The sequence below is a fragment of the Mustela nigripes genome, chromosome 9 (genome assembly GCF_022355385.1).
Source record: "Mustela nigripes isolate SB6536 chromosome 9, MUSNIG.SB6536, whole genome shotgun sequence".
NCBI lineage: Eukaryota > Metazoa > Chordata > Mammalia > Carnivora > Mustelidae > Mustela > Mustela nigripes.
In genome coordinates this window covers 52,491,453-52,503,639 of record NC_081565.1, presented here as the reverse complement: position 1 = coordinate 52,503,639, position 12,187 = coordinate 52,491,453, and the positions used below count along the sequence as shown (strand labels likewise).

Here is a 12,187-nt window from a genome sequence, read left to right as displayed (position 1 = left end):
AATCCATCATTGGCTATGCTTATTTTCAAATGTCACATGGGTTTCCTCACTAATTAATCAACAGAGAAAAAGCATGCACATACAATCATTTAAACTTTGTCCAATACTTTCACAGATGTGAGTATTTTGATAATTTCATGGAGATGGGAATACCTACTCAAATACAGAAAGCATTCCCATGGCTCTTAAGACATACCAATTTCTTGCCCAAAATATCCCTTCAATGGAAGGAAGCAGTTATTAAAAATCCAAATACCCTCTGAACTAGCAAATCTGCTTCCAGCAATGTATTCTAACCAACATATTTGCACGTGTACAGAATAGATGACAAAGCTTTTAAAAGGATGTATCCATACTTGAGATGGATGTTAAGAATTGTACATACAACGGACTACCATGTGGCCATTTTTTTTTTAATTATTAAACACAGATTAAGAAGTGTATAATACTTCTTATCCTGTAAGAGATAGGAATAGTGGTTCAAGGGTTTTTGAACAATACCAAAAAGACTGCCACAGACTTAACTATCCTAGCTTGCTACAAACAAGTACTTTCCCAGTGGTCCTCCCACACCACCTTTCAAGAAAAACAGACTTCTCCCACAGTGACAATTTCCCTTTTCAATGTGAAAGCACAGTACAAAACTATTAGTAAAGAGTTAAAAATATGTTAACATAAGTAACAACTAATGCAAATATAACTCCAAATATCTCAGTGGCTTATACCAAATATTTCTTACTTGACATGAGGATTATGAGATGGCTTCAGCTTTTCGGGCTCTATTCCACTATCTTTTTATTTCAGAACTCACTACAAAAAAGCTATCACTAACACATACATCCTGTGCTAATGGTGGAGAGCAAAAACTTCAAGAAGGGCTTATATAGTATAGCCCTTCGCCCCCAGTGTTTGTGCTCAGGTACACAGCTGAGAACAGACACAGCCAATGCCCAACCTAAATGGAACATGAATGAGAAATCTCATAAGCTACCACTGTTCTGAGGCTGTCCATACACTGCCATCACAAAAAGCTCATGGATACAGAAATTTATGTAAAAATTTAAAATGTGGCACTGACTTTAGGGCTGAGAAATTGAAAATCCTAGTACATTTTTATATAATGGGTAAAACTGTTCCTGTGATAATGTGAAAAAAAATTCAGTGGCTTTGGGTAAAAAGACTTCAAGATAGAATGGTAGCATCTTGAGTGGGTTGTTATCAGGATAAATTTAATAGGGCACCTCAAAAAGAAACGAGTTTTAAAAATAGCAAAATGACAAAAGGAATACATAAAAATTCCATGCATTTCAGTGTTGAAAGTCCCCTCCACCTTATAAAAAATTTTCAAATTCAGAAAAAGGGATCAAATATCCACCAAAGGTAGTTTACACCTTTCCTTAGGAATTCAAATTGGGCTGCCTTGGTCCTTCAGATGAACAACTTCTAGGGAAGAGACCAAGGGATTCTCAGGAAAACCTATAAACTCAGAGTGTAAATTGGGTATATAATAAGCATGTCTGGGAGAGGGGCAGTGGGGGAAAAATGAATTAAAAACAAGTCTGAGAAAATCCTAGGGAAAGACCACTGGGCATGAAGCTAACTAAAACACACCCACATGCTATAAAGTATTATTACCAAAAGCAACCGCCTCCAAGAGAAATTAATGGAGATCAAAAAAGTAATCTTGGGTCTCTAACACCCTATAGCCTAAAAGCAGACACAATACCACTCAGGTGATGAGGATAATAACCTCCAATAACCTTTCAGATACAACTAAGGAAGATATGGAGAAGTAGACAAGTGTCACAGCATTAGCTAAAAGCCATGCAGAGAAATAGTTTTTAGCAAGACAGAATCAGAAAAACTGGGGCCTAATCAAGGGAACCTTCCTTATACATTAAATACGGAGAATCACACAATATTTTCCAGGATTCTAGATTTCTTAGGGAACAATGACTGCTGCATGGCTCTTAATATTCCCCTTTCCAAATAGGAGCATTTATTTATAATGGCTCCTTATCCCAGATCTAAGTACATGATAAAGGGGAGAGGGGAGCAGATAACTTATATTTTCAGTTCCTAAGTCTCCAGATCGAGGCCTTACAGCAATCACAAAATCCTAGACTTTATGCCTGATTCCATGATTAGATTAGGCAGGGAATGAGTGAGATCTATTTTTTTTTAATTTAAAAAAAAAAAAAATCTTTTTGAGAAGATTTTTTTTGAGATGGGAGAGAGAGAGAACATGAGAGAGCAGAGGGAGAGGTAGCAGTAGACTCCCTGCTGAATAGGGACTAGGATCCTGGGATGACCTGAGCCAAAGGCAGCTGCTTAAACAACTGAGCCACCCAGGCACCCCTATTTGGTATGCTTAAAAAGAAAAACTCACCTACATGTACCTAATTTCTTAATTTCACTACAGGAGTTAAAGCCATATTGTAATTTTGTGCCACTATATTTGAGAATACTTTAAAAGCTAGCTTGGCAGTAAAATAAAACTCTGGAAACATATGTTAGTTGAAAAGTACCAGGGCTTCAGTGTTCTATAACTAAAATTTCCTATAAAAATGTTTCATTCAAAACACTATAAATCTCCTCTTAAATGCCCTACTTGCTTGACCCTTCTCTATAAAATCTTTAACCACAATAGCTAAAAAGAGTTTTGCTCTTTGTCTAAATATACATTCTTTCCTTTCTGGTGAAGTTTCTACACAGAAAAGCCACATAAACAATATTCATCTGTGGAAAACAAAGGTGGCAAGAAAAAAAAAACCCATTATTTTGTTAAGTAGTTACACCAAAATACTTTAAAACTTTAAATTCACAGTATAAAAATAATCCTAATAACGTTTGTAAAGTAATCTCTATGCCCAACGTGGAGCTTAACTCACAACCCTGATACCAAGAATCACATGCTCTACTGACTGAGCCAGCCAGGCGCCCCTTAGTATTTTTTCTTTTTAAAGATTTATTCATTTATTTGAAAGAGCATATTTGAGGGGGGGGAATGAAGGGAAGTGAGTTTAAGCCAACTCCTGAGAGCAGAGCCAGACGGTAGGCTTGATCTGATCTCATAATGCCAAGATCACGACCTAAGCAGAAACCAAAAGTCAGATGCTTAAGGGACTGCACCACCCAGGGCCCCCTCCCCCTTAGTAGTATTTTTAAAAGTTATTTTGGAGGAGCTAGAAAGGATTTGTGGAAACTGCCTTTCTTTGTCTAAACCTTCCTTAAACATGTATCTTGCCCAATTTTCTCTATTATAGGTTTTACCCTGTTTTATCTAAGTATCTTTACATCCTGATATACCAAGAAGACGTCGTAGATTAATGAAATGATGATCACAGCAGATTTTTTGTAAAGTAGGTACCAGGAGCAGTGTGGAGCTCAATGGAGAGCCTGAACTCAGGACTCTTAAGATCAAGATCTGGAGCTGAATTCAGGAGTCAGATATTAATTGACTGAACCATCCAGGTGCCTCTCATCCTATCTTTCTTGATTCCCCATTAATTTTTACTTTCTATACAACAAAAAACTTTTCAATAGTTCTTCCCCATAATTTCTAGAAATATAAAATAGTAAAAGCAAATATCATATAAAATAAAACTGGTATAATACAAAGAGATTTATACTTATTTAAGGTCAAATACCTCATTCAGTGTATAATTAACTATACATTAAAAATAAACTCACATGTCACTCTCTGAAGGACAGGGCTGTTTTACCATTTTGGGTCTGCCTCTTGGTTTTGGAATCTTTACTTCTGTAGCTAACATTCAGAGGGAAAAACAAAATTAGTAACTATCATTTTTCAAGATGCAATTCTCAGACATAAAGATTATAAATGATATATACTAAGAATATTGGTGTTTTATTATAGACATTATCTTATTATTTTAAGTTTTAAAGATAATATCCTCCAATGATTCAAATGAGCAACAACAGAATATTTACTAGTGGTAGATCAGCAAAGTAATCTTCATTCCCTCCTTAGTATGGCTGAGAGGGCTTAAAAGAATGTTCCTCATTTTAACATAAGGACCACAAAATTCAACTTTATAATGCATAGTACCACTTATATTCAATATTTATATACATATTATAGTACAAAGTGTATACTGTACATTAACATCTCTGAAAGTCTGTATCAGAATTCACTAAATTTTCTAACACCATTAACTGACCCATTAAAAATTAAATTCCAAATAATTATGAAAACAAATCTCAGGATTTTTCTTTTCTGGGTTTTACTGATCTTCCCCCCCTTTTCAAAGAATTCTATTAGGTAGAGAAACACTGGCTCTGTTTTGGTTAATTTTCTTTGTTTTACTTTGTATTAGAGGCATATCCTTCCACACTATCTTCAATTTCCCAAATTAGGACAATACTTTCTTTTTATAAGGCAATGCTGAAGATAGCTGCATACTGTAAAGGTCCTAAACAATGAATGCAATAATTTTCACTTGGAAAACTTGTGCTTTCTACAGTGAGAGGGAAAGTAAATCCATCATTCATGGAATTTAACCTCACCACAGCCTCATGTGCCGCTATTAGGGGAAAATATGAGAGAGATAAAAACACAGAAAATGAAAAAATATCCCAAATAATTACTTTAAAATAATCACACAAAGCAGAAACCAGCAGGTTTATCTCCTCTGAAATTTGTATATATATTACACATAGCCAATTGTCTATCCACTTATTCCAAAGTATCTGAGGCACAACACTGTAACAGGAGTATTAATCACAAATCAGAGGTTTAAACATGAATAATCCTACCTGCAGGCCGTCCTCTTTTAGGACTCACTTTTAGATTAACAGATGCTGTTGCTGTTGTCACTACTCCTGCCTCCTCCGTTTCTATTTGTTTTTCTGCCTGAATCACAAAGATTTAATTAACTTGCTTAGCAAATAAATAGTAGGCATTCCAAATTTAATTCAACAACAAAGATAAGCCACCCTAAAGAATTTACATGTAAGCATAACTTGTAAATTGTTATTCTTTTCAACAGTTAACTTGTCAGAATGACATCTCCAAACACAGCTTATAACAATTTATAAGAGTGAACAATTTTTTTTTTTTTAATTTGAGAAAGAGTGCACAGGTGAAGGGCAGAGGGAAAGGGAAGAGAGAATCCTAAGCAGACTCCCCACTGAGCTCGGAGCCTGTGCAGTGGGGCTCCAGCCCACCACCCTAAGATCATGACCTGAGCTGAACTCAAGAGCAGCCATTTAACTAACTAAGCCACCCAGGCACCCCTCCAGCAAATAATTCTAACAAACAAAAAAATCACTTCTTAATATCCTTGGCCTAAGAAAATCATTTGTAAAAACAGAGCTAACATGCTTGATGCAAAATGGTGACCCAAGTATAATTACACTTAACCCACATGCTGCTTATAAATGTACTTTCACCAAGTATCTCAAAATGTTACACTCTGTAATTATGAGACAGAACCTAAATTAATATCCTAATATTAGTAAAGGCAAGACATTAAGTTGCCGATATTTTATTCTTTTACTTTGTTAATATATACATGCTTTACTACTGAACTAAAATGACATCTGTTCCTCTTCTCTAGGAAGAGGATATATAAGGCAATATATTTTCCATAAAGAGTGAGTTACTATAGTAAAGTAATAAATTCCAGTGACCCTTTGGAAACTAAAATGACCCCTGAAGAGTCAAGAGCCCCAAATGAGAGTCAGTTTAACTGATTAAAGCAGTAGAGTAGAACAAAGGTTAAAACCACCAATTAGAAAGGAAATGTAAACAACTGATCATAATTGAAATGGGAGGAAAGAAACCGTGAAGAAGAAACAAAAAAGGAGGATGGCAGGACCACAATGAGCTGCTTCCCTATGACCAATTATTTCAACTCAGCACTAATTAAACAAAAATAAAGGCAATAAACCATGTAAAAACATGTACAATCCAATAGGACTGATGAAAAACTTAAAAATATTTTTTAAAAGATTTTATCAGAGAGAGAGAGAAAGAGCATGAGCAAGGGGAGAGGCAGTGGGAAAAGCAGACTCCCCGCTGAGCAAGGAGCCAGATATGGGGCCTAATCCTAGAACCTGGAGACCATGACCTGAGTCCAAGGCAGACACTTAACTGAAACACCCAGGTGCCTCCAAAACTTGAAAATCTTTCAATCAACAATCTGATTTGCAAACATTTAAGAGATAACACCCAGTACTGGTAAGGAAATGGAAGAATCATATTATTACCAATGATCAACAGACTGGCAACACCTTTCTGAAAGATGATCTTTATGAATACCAGCAATTAAAAATATGCAAATTTTTGATTTAGCAATCCCACTCTTTAAGATTTTATCTATTTGACAGAGAGACAGTGAGAGAGGGAACACAAGCAGGGGGAGTGGGAGAGGGAGAACAAGACTTCCCACTGAGCAGAGAGCCGGATGTGGGGCTTGATCCCACCATCCTGGGATCATAATCTGAGCTGAAGGCAGAGGCTTAACCCACTGAGCCACCCAGGTGCCCCTCCATTTTAAATTTTTAAACATGATTTTTACTTTTATAGCTGGAAAATAATAATGCCTGTTCAAAGTATTATTAAAAGTCAATAAACTAAGATCCCCCCTGAACTGTTCTCAAGGAACATTATAAAAATTGCTCTGTTAAACATTGACTAAGTTTGTATTTCTAGAATTTTAAGAACTTGCCTACTACCCCCACTCCTGCCCCAATCTTGATTCAGCAACTCCTCTGGTGGGGAGCCAGGAACATGTGGTTTTATCAGGTCCCCCCGGTACCCAAGGTTGAGAACCCAACACTGTATGACCGCTCTTTTCAGACTGAGATGTTTCAGAGGGTAAAGTTCTCTAAGATTCAGTTCAAATGATGAGCTCTTTAGTGCAAATACAAAAACAAAACAAACCCACACATCTCTTCATTTACACTTTCTACTTTTGAAAGTAAACCATAACATTACATAAGAATTAAAGGTAGAATGGATCTTTGGAGGAGGTACAAGTAAGAGGCAACAAATTGATCAATAATAAGTATCATAAATAAAAATATATTAACACTAATACTGCATCAAAAAACCAGTGCTACCATGGATATGTATTCTTGACTGCTGGAAAAATCAGGCAAGTCAAAAGCATTCCTTGTGAAAATATGTATTTCATCCAGAGAAAAGACAGAAACTATTGTTATTCTGAATATACATATATTTAAATCTTAAACGCAAATAGAGTACAAATTTTTTGTTTTACTTGATCTCCCTGAGACCTTTAACTCTTTCACACCTTTACTCCCATTACCCCACTTTCTAGCACTACTCCCTTCGTGATCTTACCTAAAGCACCCCTCCCACCTACCAATCATGGGACTCATATTCATATCCTCAAACCCTCTGCATTCTTGTTTTACTGCACCTTTCCCACAAATCTCCAGCAGAGAATTAATTACTATAAACTCTACCTTCTCTGCTCTATTATTCCTGGCTGATGAGACCTGAGGGGGGAAAAAATGATACTACTACATTCATTTTATGTAATCTCAGTTGAGATCTCAAAGCCATCCATGAATATCTTTACCCTGTTGAGCAGGCCCTCTTCTCCCCTCACCAGCGTAACTTTCAATCCTTTCTTCCTGCTTTATACCATATACACATTCCTCCTTTGAACTGGGTGGTGGAGTAAAGAGAGACTGAGGCCAGCAGGAAGGAATTCCCTAATTTTCAATTCTCCCTAGAACTTTTTTTTTTTTTTAAGATTTTTATTTATTTATTTGACAGAGAGAGAGAAAGAGATACAAGTAGGCAGAGAGGGAGGAAGCAGGCTCCGCGATGAGCAGAGAGCCCGAATAGGAACTCGATCCCAGGACACTGAGATCATGGCCTGAACTGAAGGTGTAGGCTTAACCCACTGAGCCACCCACGCGCCTACTCTCCCTACAACTTTTAAATAACCTCCTCCATCCTTCTCTTTACTGTTAAAGAGGAAGAAATGTCCATTTCCTTCTTCCTATTAAGTCTCTTCCTTCAAATATGCCTGCCTCCTTTCTCTCATCCAGCATCTTCCTCTACAATTACTCATATTTTCCACATCTTCAATCTTTCCTAGTTTTGCAAAGAAATTGTTAAAGCCATTATTTTTTCACTTTAAACTCTCTCCTTTAACCATGCAAATCCCTGTTGCTGCATTTTCTCTCCTTCCCTTCAAAGATTTCAGAAACTGTAACTTTAACATTACGTGTTTTATTCTGCAATCCCCTTCATCAGCCCTTACTGACTTTAAAATATCCTGGGGGAGTCCAACTGTCAGATATCTTCTGGGATCTTCTCCATATCAGGGCACTATTGGCCATTTAAAAAAAAAATTCTCTCCTCCCTTGTTTAGCTTGATATCCTCTCTTTTCTCCTGATAGTTCTTTCTCAGCCTTAACTTTACAAAACAACCTCTCATCTCCATTAAGTTCCTTCGGGATTCTGGTTTCTGTGTTCTTCCCATCTTTCTCCCTTGACTACCTCACCTATCATCCTATCTTTACATCAGTGACTCTATCTTTAACTTTTACCTTTTCCCCTTTTGGTGTTAAAAACAATGTATCTGCAGTCTAATTCCCCTAGATGTTTTACTTCCTCCTCCCCATGTCTTTGCTCCCAAATCAAACCAACCTTGGAGTCACTCTAGATTCCTCCTTCCCTTCACACCTACTTCCAATAAACCATTAGCTTTACCACCACCCTCCCCCCACCCCAAAGTGCTCTTAAAACCTATCTCTGATTCTACACTACTAAAAAAAACCTGCTAGAAGGTCCTTTCCTTCCAATCTCATGCTAACTGCTTAGAAAAGCCTTTCATGACTCAGTTACCAAGTCACTATCATAATGCCCTATTTTAACTCTTATTTTATGTATTTATTGTCTGTCCCACAAAAATGTAAGTTCAACAAAAACAAAGACCTTATCTTTTTTATTCACTGCTTCATGCTCTGCCTGCACCAGTGATGTTAGTACTAAAATTCTGAACAAATTAATCAGTGAACTTGTCTTACTACCCCAATCCAGTCTCCATCATTCACATGCTTTAAAAAAGGATGCATGTGAAATTTAAAAAGATTCAATGGCTTCCCATCACTTCTCTAAGTTCAAGGTTAAGTTTAAGGTGTACCATTTTCCCTCAAACTTTATTAATACTGAGATACAATGCTTGAAATAAAATTTTCTCTATACCTGTGGATACACTATTCAAATTGCCTCACATGTTCTCCCCCACCTTCATCTGCCTGACAAGACTGCCTATGTTAAAGTCTTGTTAAAAATATCATACCCCCTTCCACACACATCTCACAAGAAAAAAAAATCCACTATAATTATTTGTTTTCATATTGTACTTCCTCATGAGAAACCGAACCCTTAGTTTTCCTTGGATCTTTGGCACATAATAATCTATGAAATAAATAGGTCAGAAAAAGGTGATGAACAAAACTTCACATAAGAAAGAAGAAACATTAATTAAAAGCAGAGAGTGTACCTCCTCCTAAAATGTAACATATTCTCATTTAACAATGTTGCTAATATTAACAGTAGAATGGACAATACTGACAGCAATTACTGTGTACCAGGATTTATTATGAATATTTAATGTGGTAGCTCATTTAATTTTCTCAAAAATCTTATGAGTATATGTTATCCATTTTACAAACAAAACTTGATGACGTGTCATTAAAAGGAAAGAAAGCTGATGCATTTCCTTTACCATTAGATCTATTGTAAGGATGCTGTATCACTAGAAAAGAAATAATTTTCCTAAATAAAATACCCTATCCTTTAAAAAAGTTAAGGACTTGGGAGTAAAGGCCAACTTTAAATTTAATAATAGGGTTTCATTATCTCTACTCTTTCTCAATTTGAATAAAATAAAAATTATTTTAAGATCCCTGTGGTTAAGCAGCAACATTACCTTTCTCTTTCTCCCTCTTCTGGCAGCTTTTGGAGTGGTTATGTCAATTGCTTTAGTCACATCCTGAAATTGAAAAGAAAAAAAAACGTGTGCACACACACACATACACCCCTGAATAAATTATGTCAAGACTTAAAGAAAATTTCCTGAAAAATAACAGCATATTTCACTAATGGTACTAGGGATACTTGTTTTACTTCTCTGAAATTTGAGATTATCAACATTAAAGTCTTAACATTATCATTATAAAATGAAAGGAATAGCTAGGATCTTTGTCTACCAAAAAAAAAAAAAAAAAAAAAAATTATTTCCTCTGTCAGATGAAATAGAAAATTCACACTTGCTAGGACACAAGACAATCTTTTTAAATTTATAAAACCACTTTTTTCTACAGCAGAATCCTGAGTTTTAGGGTTGTAAATTTTAAGTGGCTGAGACTGGAGATCATCTAACAACTACTCCATGAGGCCGGAAAAGGCTCAGTGAGTATCCCCACCTATAATCAAATAGAGAGATGAAAATAAATCTAGATTTTTAAAAATTCACTTCAATGCCCTCTCCAATACCTCCATCCCACAATACCATGCTTTAAAAAGATTCCTAACAAACAGTAACCCACTCTCCTGCATGCAAACGTCAGATATTGCAAAGCAAAATAACTTCAAATAAAAACATCCATGGCATCTTTTTTTTTTTAAAGTTTTTTTAAGTAATCTCTATTCCCAATATGGGGCTCAAACTCACAACCTCAAGAATCAAGAGTCACATGCTCTACCAATTGAGCCAGCCAGGTGCCCCAATATCATGGATCTTAAAAATGCAAAAATTATTTCACAATACAGTATTTAATATTTACATAAGGAAATAAGCCTTAAATATTATTTCATTCATTACTTTAAAGATTACTTTCTACTTCGTGGTCAAATAATGAACCCATCTTACAATTTCTTCCTTGCAACAAAATGGGTTTAAAATGCAAGAGAAATTAAACACACCTCATTGCTAGCTTTTTCTTCATGGTCAGTATCTTCCTTTGAAACACTTGTTTCTTTTTCTTCAACTTCAACATCAGATGATGCATTTGATTGTTTAGTTGATGCCTATAAACAACCAGGTCTATTAATCACCAAATAACACTTTACCCCAATTTAAAAGTTTTCTACCCATGAAAAAATTCAAAAGCCTATTTGCAAGAAAGTTAGAAAAGTACCCTCATTTCTGTTCCATAAGATGTTTTCAAATACACAATTTTTTAAAAAGTTTTAAACTTTTTTTTTTTAGTCTTAAAGGGATTGTATTCCTTTAATTGAAGGTATAAAAAGTGTAAAGAATAAAACTGTTAAGGCAGAAATGGGAGTATAATTACAAAGAATACCATTCTGATGTTCTTACCAATAAATATCCAATAAGATACAATGTAAATTGATTTAGAATAGCACTGCTTATTCAACTACTGACATATTCCAAAAAGAAACTTACTCCAAGACACAGACCCTTAGGAAAAGGCATATTAACAACTTCATTTAAAGACTTTGATCTTTATCTCATACTTAGTTTATTTAAAAGGCACGGAGTGGGAGTCCAGTAATTATCAATTTTTTTTTTTAATTCGTGGATGGTAATTTAATCAAGCAGTGATTCATTCCTCTGGGTTTGGAGTGTGGGTGAAAACCAATCATCATTAAATTTTAAAAGTACCCCCACATGATAAGATTCACAGATGATCTACTAAGGGCCCAAAAAGATGAGTAACAGAGGTAACACAGTACATATTAGAAGGTAAGCATAGGTCTACAAGATGACAGCACTGCAGTCCAAACTGTGCCCCTAATGATTTCCTTTCCAAGTCTAAACTGTAAACCCATTTCTTCTTCGGTAAAAACCCATAAAATTATAAGTCACAAGAGAAAAATATTAAAATGCCCCCAAAATTGCTTATATAAATTTTTGTAAATGATGATGGCCAATTTTTCTGTTTTGTATGTTTAGAATTCATGGTTTTCTCCAAATCCTAGGAATGTGCCACTGGGGACATGTTTGGGCTTGAATACAAAGTATATCACATCAGCACAATCATTCATACTTTTTTAAGGACAGAAAATTACGAGGTTTTATACACACAATCTACCAAAAATTTCATTGTGGAATGGCAAATTCCAAGCATGTATGGTAAAAAACTACCTGAAGATTAAGTAGATACAAAGGAACACAGGATAGGGTGATTTGCTATACGGAGGATGAAA

At 35.5% G+C, this 12,187-nt stretch overlaps 1 protein-coding gene across 4 annotated transcripts in view; it reads right to left on the bottom strand.

Moving 5' to 3' along the window:
* PSIP1 (PC4 and SRSF1 interacting protein 1) overlaps positions 1-12,187 on the bottom strand; it is a 42,838-nt gene that overhangs the window by 10,458 nt on the left and 20,193 nt on the right. For all 4 annotated transcript variants that reach the window (XM_059411604.1, XM_059411605.1, XM_059411606.1 and 1 more), the window contains exons 5-8: positions 10,940-11,044; positions 9,945-10,007; positions 4,780-4,876; positions 3,694-3,769 (exon numbers count right to left, since the gene is read on the bottom strand). In XM_059411604.1, the coding sequence (XP_059267587.1) occupies positions 3,694-3,769; positions 4,780-4,876; positions 9,945-10,007; positions 10,940-11,044 (341 nt within the window). The remainder of the gene's footprint in view (positions 1-3,693; positions 3,770-4,779; positions 4,877-9,944; positions 10,008-10,939; positions 11,045-12,187) is intronic.